The sequence below is a fragment of the Caloenas nicobarica genome, chromosome 2 (genome assembly GCF_036013445.1).
Source record: "Caloenas nicobarica isolate bCalNic1 chromosome 2, bCalNic1.hap1, whole genome shotgun sequence".
Lineage (NCBI taxonomy): Eukaryota > Metazoa > Chordata > Aves > Columbiformes > Columbidae > Caloenas > Caloenas nicobarica.
Genome location: NC_088246.1, coordinates 44749939 through 44763051, shown reverse-complemented (window position 1 = coordinate 44763051; position 13113 = coordinate 44749939). Strand labels below are relative to the sequence as shown.

Here is a 13113-nt window from a genome sequence, read left to right as displayed (position 1 = left end):
AGGTGTGCTTAGTCACCGGAGTTGGTGGGGGTTTCTTACTGTATGTGACTCTCGTTTGTACTGTGCATTACCTGTCATGCGCTGCTTGGTTTGTGCACAATCCCTCTGAGTAGGGAGGGTGTTGCACACACGTGTAATTTAAGTCAAGTTGAAAATTGGAAGCCTTGAACAAAACAGAGGTCATCCACATGAAACCAATGTCAAAAATGTGCATTTTTCTCCCCTTGTTTAACTGACTGTAGATGTATGGCCCCATATTATAAAACTTCATTACCAGTGTAGCATTGTCTTGGTGCAGCTTTGCATCGGGATCCAGAATGATTTTTGTCAGTCCTTGAACGTTGGGCCTCTCGAGTCCTTTGGTTTTGCAGCTTCCTCTTCTGTTGCAGTTGTTTCTCTTTTACTTTAGTGATTAATTGCGTTGCTCTCCTAATAATAATAAGTGTCTCAGCAGGACAGACAGTGCTCAGCTTCTAATGAGCTGGTTAGAGCTTTTCTTTGTAATTGGTAATGAAACAGGCTGTGACAAGAAACTTCCACGCTCCAAAAAGGGAATCACATTTCTACTTGGACAAAATGTGACACTTTCAGATGTCAGATGTTGAGTACTGCAGAGAAGAAAGCATGACAGGTTATGTGCAAACTTTTATGTAGAATAAGTGAGCAAAATGTTAGAACCCTTGTGTTAATGGAGGCTTCTGAATGTATCTTTGTGGTCCATAGGGAAGGCTGAAGGATGTAGCAAGGAGATGATGTATCAGCTACTGGCAGCCTTAAAACAAAGTCAGTGTCTCTCTGGACTTTAAAATGTTCCTATGCAGTTTATTTTATTTTTGTTTAATCAAATAAATGTGAGGTTTTTTTCATGGCAAATCTGCGTATGTGTGTTTCTGTATTAGCCAACCAAACCCTTCTCTTCTTCTGTCAGGATGCAAAAAGAAAAACCTCTTGCCTGATTTGAACCTGGCTGCATCCAGGTGGTGACTACTGAAAACTTTAACCAAGGCACCTGCTTTGAATGCAGAGAGGAGAAATGTTGGGGTGCTATTGAGAGAAGTGTGTGGGGTGTGTGGTATTTTAAGTAGTTTTGATGCAGTGTTAAATTCTTAGTTGTGTGGTTCATGAAAAAAAACAGCCTCACTGTCATGACTGGAGGAAGTGGCTTTGATACTGGACTTGCCACTTGTATTCCATGCAGGTTTTGCAGTATTTTGCTAGAAAGTTCCTGGTTTAACCTTGTTAGGTCAGTTTCTAGGTTTCCATGTCTTCACCGTTGCCACTGTGAAAGTAATGCTTTTTCTGAGTCGTAATGTAAAGCAAAGCCACCAGAACATTTCATAGTGTATCTGTGTCCTGGTCTTGTTTTTAACAAGTTTCTCTTTTAGTGAGTTTTCCTGTCAGCTAAAGTTGTTTTACTAACTGCACTTTCCTGAAAGCTAGATACATGTTTTGGTAGACATAGCAATGGGATGCGAGGTTGCTAAACTGATAAGGATGGATGCACATCCTGTGAGAGGGGCAACAAGAAGCAGTGAACTGAAACTGACCAACTAAGTATTCCATCCCATTCATGTCATACTTCATATAAAAGTGGGGGATCATGAGGATCTTGTCGCTTTTCCTTATGGCCGACATTGGGAGAGGACCTTGTGAGTTGTCCCTGCGAACTGAGGCCTAGTGACAGACTGAATCCAGTTCCAGTTGGCTGCAGAGTCCAGTCCAGGACTTGGGGCGCCAGCCCCACACCTGCCGGAGCAGCTGCTGGGACTTTCAAGATTGGTTTTGTATATTTTGTATTATTTTCTCTATTTTTATTGGTAGCATTAGTAAAACATTTTTAATTTTTTTCCAACTCTCTTCTCTTGGTCCTTCTTTCCCTCCCAATAGCCTGTCCTTAGTGGGAAGGGGGGAGAGGGAGGGGCTAAAGGGGGGGAAGGAGGAGTTAACAATACATCTGCTGTGGTTTGTCACCCTGCAATCAAACCTCGACAGCCTGTCATTTTGCAGAGCAGACTGCCAATGTAAATTGGGTAAGCATTATTACTTTGGAAAAGGTTTGAAAAGAAATGGTGAGTTGTAGGGAAGATGCTATTAAGCAAACAGGGGTTGAGAATTAAAGCCACTGACTAAATTCCCAGCGTGGGTAGAAGTGGAGGTGGATTCCAGTCTCTGGAAGTGCTGACTGCAGTAGCTCTTCAAAGCCCAGATGCTTTCTGGCCCCAGCTGTGTACAAGTGTAGGGCTGCTCAGCACCATTCTGTGCTTTATCCATCAAAATCCTTGACCAGACCATGGCTCTTCCTTCCTGCTGGAGCAGCTGGCAGCACATCAGCAGTATAGAGGTCACTTCAAGTTGTGAGGAGGGAGAAGATCCTGAGAAGGAGGGGGAAAAGGCTGCTCAGGTGAGTTTCAAGGCTACCACCTTGGCCAGCTGTGTGTGGTACTCAATCTTTATTCCCCTGGCTGCTCTCTCTGTGGAGACAACTAGAACCTGGAAGCTCATTGAGCACCATGAGATGGCTCTGGACACTGCTGAACAAGTGCTGCCAGCATGTGAGCAAGGAGGCTGAGATAGCAACAGGAGTACCTCCACTTAGAGGAAAGGAGAGTAACCTGACTGCAGGGGTGAGATTCTGGAGGGAAGAGAAGGGCAGGAGGAGGGGAACAAACCCAAATAATAAGCATTGACTTCACTGACAACACACAACCCTGCTGCTTTTATTGCAGGACAGCTTGCTATTTTAGGCTCCACCTGTGAAGAAGTGAAGGTCAAGTAAAGGCAAAAGTGGACTGTGACTCCGTGGCAATGCCAGAGAGGAAGACAAGTCCTTGACTGCTCCCTTCCTACATGTATTTTGATATTTATTTTTCCCTTCTGGTAATGGTAGAACCATGAAGCCCAACAGCTAAAAGTCTCCACTACCCACCCCTTTCTTCAAGTTGCAGGGGAAAAAAAATTCCCAGAGCTGCTCTGCTCAGTGCAGCTGCCTTAGGGGAGGTGAGCATCAGTCACTGCTGGGGCTGAGCGCTGCTGCTCCCATGCAAATGCAGCTGCGATAAGAGGTCCAGGAGCTGGGGGACAACAGCTGCATCTTCCCTGGAGCACTGGGTGCCTCTGGGTGGAGCTGGGAGCTGCTGGAGCAAAGCATTAGCATCTTTTGCATGTGAATGCCCTGCATTCCTGGAGGAGGGTGGGGAAGGGCAGAGAAGAAGAAGCTCTATTCAGGGCCCTGGACCACACAGGGAGCATCTTTAACCTTTTTGTATTTAATCAGTCAATCTACTTTGACTTGAGGGATGTATTGGCTCCTGTGTTCCCCTCTTTCAGAAAGGTGATCTCTACCCCCTCTTTCCTGTTTTGTGGTGGTGTGGTTTTTTTTTTTTAAATTCCTAATTATTTTTAAACTACCTGCCACTACCTGAAGACAAAGGGATGCCACCTCCTCCCTCCATCAACAGAAAAGTTACTGAAAATGTCAGCCACGGAAAAAGTCAGTCATTCCTTCAAAGCCTTGAAAAGTAGAGAAGCTAGTTAACTAGCAGAAGGTGGAACAGTAGTAACTCAGGCTTTCTGCTGTACTGCTTAATCATGGATAGCTTCCTGCTGAAGGGCTGCGTGCTTGTGCTCATTCTACACCTTGCACATTGTTTAATAAACTTACCATTGTTCTTCTGTCAGTTGTGGCTTGTTCAAGATCTTGGGGGCAAACCCAGGACTGTCCTGCTGGCTCCCCTCTCCTGCTCACATTTCTGAGGAGCAGAACTTGCAGGACCTGCATCCCAAGTGGCTGCTTGGAAAAGTGACCTTGCTGGTGGCTGGAGGCAAAGTACAATGCCAGCAGCACAGGGAGATAAGGTGTTATCCCAGCTTTAGCTTCAAGATTATCTGGGCAAAGTCTCAGAACAGCTGAAATGGTACAAAAGGGCCAGGGAGTGCAAATTAGGTGAGGTGCCTCTGTTCTGTGCTGGGCTCTGATTATCTTATGCTTAGGTGAAGTCCCAGGGCAGAATAGCTCATCTCTTCTCCTAGGCCTACAATAAATGACCAGAGGGTCCTTGCTCATGCTGCTATCTTACAGCCTTGGAATTTGAGCAAAAAAGCAGAAAATTTTTTTGAAAGACAGTATTCCTCTGGAGACAGCTTAAAAAAAACCAAACACCCACAACAAAAAAAGCCCCAAACTATATTAAAAAAACCTCATCCTTTTTCTTACAGCCCAGCACTGAGGTCATTCACCTGCTTATTTACCCCATCCATAACAGCCCCATGCTGTAAGGGAGCAGAACCTTCAACTGCAGCAAGGCCCAAACTCCCAGCTACTGCAGGACAGGGGACTGTAGCTACATCAACATGGCACAGTTAGGCAAAAACCTCTTCTTTGAGAAACACAAACCCATTGCTCATAATGTGTCAAAACCCAGCAGCCATAGACCCTACACTGCACCACAGGACTTTAGTTCAGGTAAATAGGTGACTCCTTCCTGTCACTTCCCTCTATTATATCCTCTTCAAAAATGACAGAATAACACACTTGGTTAAGCACTTCTTGCTGGTAAATAAGCTGCCACTCATATTCAAAACAGGTACCAATCTCTCTTCCTTTGTAGAAGTTATTTCATAAACACAACCAAGCATACCTTTTTGTTTACATGTTTTATTAAAAATTTACATAAATGAACACACTCCAGCAATTGGGGTATGCAGGTGTCCTAGGTTAAAAAAAATATACAAAATCCCAAGCCCTCACAGGCAGGGCAGCAGCAGGTTGAAGCCAACCTCACTTCCTTTGCACAGTGGTGAAAGCTGGCATCTGAATGGGCTGGATTGAGTGGACTGGCTGAAAAACAGGCTTCTTTCGCATGTCTGAGAGTGTTTTCACAGAAGGGAGAAGCTGATTTCTCTTGATGATCTGCAGTGCCAGCTGTGTGTTACCTACAAGACAACTTTTGATTAAAAAATAGCTGGAGACCTTTTATCTCAGAGCTGGAAGATGCCAGAGCACCTTCTAAATTCCTGAAGGGCACCTATTCTCCCATCCGCATAGCAAGACTCTAGATCTCACACAAAATCCCCACACAATGGGACATCACAGACAGTAATGCAACTGTCAAGGGTGTATATAAAACATTTTTAAAAGGAGAAATCTGATTTTCAACTGTATGCATGGCCCATCAAATAAATACCAATTTAAACAATACTTATTCTTTGTTAAAAATTAAACCTATAACATTGTAGGAGAAAACCCACTAAGTTCTGAAAAGACCATTTCTCCCTCTTATCAAAGACTTTTATTTCACTCAAGTTTTAGTTTCAGAAGAGATGCATCTTTTTGTTGCCATTTATATAATAAAAAAAGGTTTTAGCTCCTTTCAGTTATATACTTAAAAGGGAGTGAAAGATGTAAATCCCATTTTCTACTCCTTTCTGCTCTGTACTTCTTTGTTGCAGAAAGAAAGGTTTCCAAAATTCCAACTTTTAAAGATGTTTCTAAGAAAAGCTTTGTAGGAGTCTCCATCCTGAATACAAATGCTCAAGTCCTCTGCCTGCAGTGCAAGACAACTGGAGGGGAACAAGCACACTGAACATTTTGCAACACTCTGATATTAAGCCCCAAGGGGCACAGGTCTGCAACCATGGCAGCTTCAACAGTGTAGCTGCACCAGTCTGCTCACACTGCGGAATAGTCCAATCTTTCCAGTTTCCCATTTTGTAGAGATTTTTTTCCATGCACACACAGTGAACCTTCAAAAGGAAGGGGTTTGGAAAACAGAGTTATCGATATGACAAAGCTTTGTTACAATACTTGCTACATAGGCCTTGACACAGGTTCTTTGGGAAACTTGGATTGCAGGTTTTTTCATTAAAAAGCCTTGCAAGCCCTCTTCATACTATAAACCTCATCAAGAGTTTTACTAAGCCTGTCCAAGACTACAGATTTCTGGGCAAAGGGTAGAAGATTTCAGCTCAGAAGATGAACATTTAGGAATTCTGGAGTGTATAAGAACAGGATGGCAATAAACAATGGAAATGAAGGTGCAGATACGTGGGTCCATAGCAGTGTAAAGTGGAGATGGGGCCTAAAGGATGTTATTCCAAATATTGGCACAACTCTATAAAGACTAGAAATGATGACTACTGCCCTCCTCTCCTTGTATCCCAAATCTGGGTCACAGAACATTTCAAAACTTATGAATTTGTTCTAACATTTTACCTATGAGAGTTAGCTGTAAACTTCAAACAAAAAAACCCTAAAATGTTAAAAATACCAAATCACATTTGACATTGCAGCTTACGTGTTAAATTAGGGTTTTTAATGTTGGGGAAAAACAAAACAAAACACCCCAACTCCTTACCATTCTGTAATTCAAGGTATACAGCCAGCAGAATAGCCTCTGGAGGGATCTCTTTGGGGTGGATCAGTGAAGCAGCCTTATTGAAAAAGGAGAGCGGGGAGAAAAAGTGATTAAGAGAAACATCCCGCTCAAAGAAAGTGCCCCTTGACAAGATTGTTACCGCTGTCTTAGCTAACAAAAAAAAAAACCCCAGTTCATAAACTAAGATAAGCTTTTTCAAACTAATAGAGTCATCAGGTTTATGCATGCAAGGGGAGACTGAAAGATTATTTGCCTTGCAAGATTGCTTCACACTAATTAGCAGCACCATCTGCTGTATACTTGTGTTAATACGAGTCTGTAATTCTTGGGCCAATCTATGGTGGGCTCCTGGTGAGATGACGGGTGAAGAAGGTAACCTCCACTGCTCCAAAGTTCAGAATACAAAGTTACCAAGGATTGTTCATTAGCTTTCCATTTACAAATATTTTTCAGCTATGAAGTCAAGTAATTTATTGTAGATGGAGACACCTACTATACTTTATGTCCACAGATGGCCTTGGACTCCTTTGGGCTTTACAGGTATGCTACAAAAAAGCCCAAGCACAGACACCTGCCCAATCCTAAGAAGCCTCAGGAGGAAAAATAGCAAGACAACTGCCTTAAGCAGTTGAGAACTTCACAGAATTTGAACCTGTTCACCTACACAACTACTAAGTAGTAATTTGGAAGACTGCTGTTTCAATTTGCAGCTCAACAATGCATTTGAGGAAGGAAGTATATTTGTCCCTAAAATTGTCTCGAGGTTTGTTTTTCGTACCTGATGAAGACACTTTCGAGCTTTGTCATATTCACTCCTCAAGCAGTAAGCACTTCCAAGGTTAAACAACATCATTGTTCGTGCAGATGTGACCGAACTAGGATAACACTGCGGGGTCTGTTTGCCAGCTGCAAATAAAAAAGAAAAAAAAAAAGAAAAAAAAAAAGAAGTTGTTTTGGTTTTTCTTACACTTTTATTCCAAATTGGCCAAGTAAGTTCCTGTACTCTGCTGGATATGGTGGCTGGTACTTACAAGATTCCATCGCTTCATTCTCTCCTTTGTCAGAACCTACAAAGAAAAAAAGCCACAAAACCCATCATCAGCCGTGAGCTTTTTGTACTATTTTTGTGATAAGCTTTAAAAGATAAAATTTACTTTTTTCTTTATGGTCTGACATTAAAAGAGGGACAACACATCAGTTTACTCAAGAGTTTATGCCACCTAAGACTTCCTATCTTTAATGTTTTCCTTTTAGCTTTGCAGATGAGTACAGTGAAGTTTAAACTGAAGACACGTCACTAAAATCAGAGTTAACTATACAGATGGGCTCTGGAGTATTTTCCTGTAACAAAACACACACACTCTCAACTGGAAGCAGTGCAAGAAGATTAAGATACAGATCGACTAAATTCTCCCCACTCATCTCTTTCACTAAATGCAGTAAGTACACTTCACTGGTACTCCAAAGCTGGTTTAGAGACTAAAAAGCTGGAAGGGAGCGTACGAAGCCCAAACTTCACCATAATTGCACATTTAGCAAAAGCAGCTTTCAAAAGTTACCTTCAAACAAGCCAGAACGCTACAATATACAGTTCTATTTATGTTACAGAACTAGTCACTTCAAAGGAATGACAAACATGCATAAGACAAACCAAACACAAAGTAGGAACTAAAGCCAAGAAAACAAAACCACCACAACAAAAACACAAACAAAAAAAACCCCAAGCAACCTACAGTCTTAAAACGAGGTGTCTTAATCATCACTACATTTGTATATAGAAATTTATAGCAGGAAGGCAGCTGAAAGCATAACCAGTTCTAATGAAGTATGGATTCATTAACCTTGATCCTGCTCATTTGAAGAGATCCCAAGGGAAACATCAGTGACGTTCTCGGGGTTCAAGTGAGTGATGGCATCAGATATTCTGTCTAGAGAGATGAGAGCTTCTGCCGCATACAAATGCCCAAGAAACCTGCAACAGCAAAGGGTTAGGTACAAATGTCAGCCTACCAACCCCTCAATTTGTTATGCAAGACAAACTGAATGCAGTTTTTAATACGAGCACATGAAAACTGTTACTTGAAACACTTGCATGCACGCTAGCTTGCTTATAAAGTGTTGTCATAATACCCAGTTCTGCCATTATTGCTTTTTAGGCACTAATGTTGTGAAAAAAAAAATCTACACCTGAGTAACGACAATCAGTTCATGCACAGGAGTTGCCATTCCAGAAAGACAGTACCTTGGTATGGTTTTATCTCTGAGAACTGAAAAGGAAATACTTATAAAAACACCCCAGGATCTGGATACATCTATAATTTGAGGTGTTAAGTGACTGGACATTCAATAAAAGTCAAACTGATTCTGTGAGATAGCTGCATTTCTAAGGACAGCAGCTATACAGGCCTGTCTATGGGGCAAACACCTTTCCAACTGCAGGTTTTGCAAAAGAATTAAGCAAGCTTTCCTTTTTAGCTTTGGAAAAGAAGGAATCTGTCAAATCGAGAGTGTAGTTAGTTTGCAAATATTTAATCTGAAACAAAAGTTGAGTGAAAAACTTCACCCTTGTTCTATGCAGCTGTATACAATACACTTCAAACTAACTGTGTAGTTGGTTGTAATGAATTACAAACATCAGGTAAAATATTAGTCAATCATCCAGAGTAACTGCTGCAATTTAGATCTGATACAGCAAACATAACTTTCTACATGCCATTTATTTCACTTTAGAAAACAGGAACAGTTCAATGATCCTAATCTGCACAAACTCCTAGTTTCCTGGGACCAAGATACATAGTGCTCTGCCTTTGCAAAAAAACGTCATCTGCATTACATAATGGTAACACCACCTGCACAAAACTATGTGTTACCTTGCAAACTCCTCCAAAATCTTGCTTATACAATGACTGTGCAAAAAGATGAGCTTCTGCAGTAGTCTGAAGCATGGGAGCCAAAGAATTTAATTGGCATTGACCATTTTAGAGTATGCTGCCAGCATATAAAAATAAGTACAAGTTAGCTTGCTTTCTGCAAGTACCTTACCATTCCTGAAAAAGATCATTGCTACCATAAAAACCTCTGCTATGTTTTATCCTCTGTATGACATAGGAATTAAATGCACGAACAAGGTCAAAAGGATGGGGCTAAAGCTGCGCTTTTTTTTTTAATTGGCAGAGATGTGTGAGAACTGTAGAAACAGAATAAGCTTTGAGTATCTCTCCAAAAAATACAGTACCAAATAAAGAACTGAAGAAGAGAAACTCAAGAACAGAACCTCTATAAGCAACAGTAGCAGGTAGAGAGACAATCTGGCACCCCCAAGAGCCAGTTCCCTACTGACTGAGCAAACTTTCCCTACCGACTGAGCAAACTTTCCCTACCAAGGCTGTAGTTCCACAAGCGAGCTTTCAGCAGCACACTGGCTTGGGCTGACATTGTCCACCCCCAGCTGCTCATTCGTGGCCCTCTTGCTGTGCCAGCACGAGCACGGGCAGCCCCACAGCACATCAGAACAGAGAACAGATGGTCCTGCATGGGACCCATAGCTGGAGATTAACAAACAGCACCAAAAGCAGCAATAGAGTCCAAATTACATGGAATTTGTACACAAAGGAGGGGACTCACGTTCCTGTGGGTCAATGAACACTTAGGGCTTCAACAAGAATAGGAGCGGGCCAAGCAACTCTTTGGATCAGATACAGAATTGGCAAGCAGCTACAGACATTGGAAGCTTCATCTCAGAACTCTCCAGCAAAAAGCAGGGCTGAGAAAGAAGAAATGACCAAATCAGACTTACTTAAGAGACCCTGACAGCTTTGGTTGCTGAAGAAGTTTATCTGCGTGATTCAATGCCATAAGGTTATCACCCAAAGCCAGAGCCACGTAGGCACTGCACGCAAGTATCGAGCACCTGGAGGGAAAAAAGAAAAAAAAAGGAAAAAAGGGGTGGGGGGAAAGCCAATATGTTAAATGGAGGGGTTCTATGATTCCAAATGCAGCTGTTAAATTTATTTCTTAAGTGCTGAAGAAATACATCATAAACTTTCAATAACGTCTTTGCATCAAACGAAGTAAAGGAGCTAGTGTTTCGTTATCTATAGCCTCAATCGCATTCTCTGAATTAGGAGATACATACATTGTGTTCTACCAGTAAAAACCAAGGACCACTGTGCTGTGCTCGGAAAGATTTTGCAATTTTGACCATAAATAACAGATTATAAAAGATGGACCTCCCCATGTATCATTCTTCTCATGGAAAGACTCCATTTCTCACCCTCTTTTTACTCTTTTTGTCATGCACTCTCATTTGTACTTCCCTGGCCTCCCCTTTTGCTGCAGCAAGGGGTAGCAGATTTGTAGATTGTATATCATAGAAATCTACAAACACACAGTAGCAATCAAGTTGTAATATATTTCACTCTTATGTTGTACAATGTTTGCACACGGGGACAAAAAACACTGCAGTTTTGGCATTTCCAGTTTTGTGTTCCACTGGGAGCTGTAATCCACTGCCAAGACTCTGACTGATACGTGGCATTTTGTTGCTGTCACAGACTTTATCTTTCCAAAACCACGAAAATCACTGACAGTTCTGTAATGAAATCTGAACTACTTGTATTTTCCATCTTCAAACAATAACCCCACATCAGGACACCATCATTAGACCAAGCTTCAGACTTCGCAATAACTTCCCCCCTCCTCCCCAAATGCAGCCCTTGGGGCTATTTTCCACTTGGTAAGACATTGTCCAGCGCAGGCTGCCTTGTCCTCTGGGCACAAGCCTCTGCCCACGATGCCTTGCTGTGAGCACGGACCCAGTCCTTCTCCGGGAAGGTCCTCTTAGCGGGGTCTCACGTCGGAGCGGTGGGAGGAGAGCCTTCCACTCTGCCGCTGGTAGGTGGGCTATTACCACGCCAGCCTTCTGGCAACTGTCAAGCCCACTTTTGGTCCAGCAGTAAGTCATGTAATTCATGGCAGGACCTGGGGTGCCTTTATTCCCCTTTCCCAGGAGGCATGCTCCTTAATTATGCGCAAGGAGGATAAGAAACGTCTCCAGCGTTTCTCTCCCTACCCCCCACTTCCTCTCCCCCATGCCCAGATGTCACATCAAATCTGAGCACATACAAAAGCTTGAGAGAGGGAAAGGAAAGCTTCCCCAGCTCAAATCCCAAACCTAAAATATTTCTGAAAGGTTGCGACTCCAGAGGGGGAGGGAATGGGGAAAAAAAAGAAGAAAAATCTCTGTAATGACAGCCTGCTTCTAACTCGCCTCTTTTCATCTCTGCCTAAGGAAGCACGGTTTTTAAACCAGCAGAGATGTGAAGCGTCACCAGCTAAATACCCTTAGACACAAGTCAAGGCCTGCAGAGTTGGTTGCTACTGCCCTTTACATCATTATTTTTACTTCTGAGAGTACAAATTCAAACACAATGCACTCCAAACACACAATAGGTAAGTGCAGCAACATTGACACCTACTCCTCTGCTCTAAGGACTCACTGTTTAAGCTGTGTAAGAGCTGGCGAGATTCTTCAGCAACAGCCATCTAAAGAAAAGGAAAATATTCAGGTTTGCTTCCCTGCAGTACTGTTCTTGTGCACTTGGGTCCATTGTTAACCAGCTAAACCAAATGCTCAGGAGAGCTGACAGCTAACCGGAGCAGAAGAATTGCACCACAAGGGAAAAGACAAACTAGTTTTTCACCCCGGTCAGGATTCTGACAAAACTCCACAGGTCGCCTTTGAGCACAGCAGACTTCCAGCATCACTGAGCCCCTGCACGCCCTAAATAAAACCGCCTTTGCACTAGGAAAAAGAAAAATGTTTTTTTTAACTGCCAGATTATGTCAAACAGCCTCTTGTGCAGGTCTAGGCAACAAGATTTGTCAGCCCACACTGACAGTACGTTTACAGAACCCAAACTCTACATCTGACTTGGCTTATTTCTCAGGCAAAGGGCGAGCCAGAGCAAATCCAGTTTTGAAAAACTTACCATCAAGGCACCAAACATGGCACTTCTAAATCATTTAGAGAACATCGCTGATCTAAAATAATTTAAAACAGCTAACCAAACACAACAGTGGATATAAGCTCTCTACTTTTTATGTTTCAGTGCAGACAAAGCAATCCAAAATATTAAGAAATACAGAACGCAGACTGTGCTTACTCAATGGGGAAATGCAGCACCAGCAAAGGGGAAAACTGGGGAGAACTATGCAGTGGCTGACAGTGAGGAACAAGAAACAGCTACAGGTGATAATCACTGTAAACATGCTTGCACTATCGTGACAGGGCCAAACAGACCAACGCAATCTTTAAGTGGACAAATGAGGCAATACTAGGTAGGTGTGGAGAACAGACAAGGTATATTGGTGAGCAATGGTCATCCCAACGGTATTACCTGTGAAATTATTAGCAATGTCAGTGACCCTCCTGGAAATACTAGGATACACACGCTTCAAAAATTTGTAAGTAAATAAAATAATTCAAGCATAGCAATGGGCTGGAGAGGGCCAATGGAAGCGTCAAAAGAAAAAAATAAAGTTGGATCACATGCCTCATAGGAGGGGTTTGCAGTTCACATCCATTCAGGACAAAGTGGCTGATCAAACTATCCCTTTAGCCACTTTGAAGGGGAAAATTAACATTTTCACAGAAAGTTGCTCAATCTAGGGAGAAGAAGGCTACAACAAGGTCTGGTGCTATCCATCTGAACTTCTACAATAACGCCCACAAAATTTT

At 42.4% G+C, this 13113-nt stretch overlaps 1 protein-coding gene across 2 annotated transcripts in view; it reads right to left on the bottom strand.

The window, feature by feature from the left end:
- Positions 1 to 4662: 4662 nt before the first annotated feature.
- Positions 4663 to 13113, bottom strand: part of CNOT10 (CCR4-NOT transcription complex subunit 10) — a 33012-nt gene continuing 24561 nt past the window's right edge. For both annotated transcript variants that reach the window (XM_065628434.1, XM_065628435.1), the window contains 6 exons: positions 10171 to 10284; positions 8216 to 8346; positions 7406 to 7441; positions 7153 to 7280; positions 6354 to 6429; positions 4663 to 4932 (listed from right to left, as the gene is read on the bottom strand). In XM_065628434.1, coding sequence (XP_065484506.1) covers positions 4778 to 4932; positions 6354 to 6429; positions 7153 to 7280; positions 7406 to 7441; positions 8216 to 8346; positions 10171 to 10284 — 640 coding nt within the window. In that variant the 3' untranslated portion in view covers positions 4663 to 4777. The remainder of the gene's footprint in view (positions 4933 to 6353; positions 6430 to 7152; positions 7281 to 7405; positions 7442 to 8215; positions 8347 to 10170; positions 10285 to 13113) is intronic.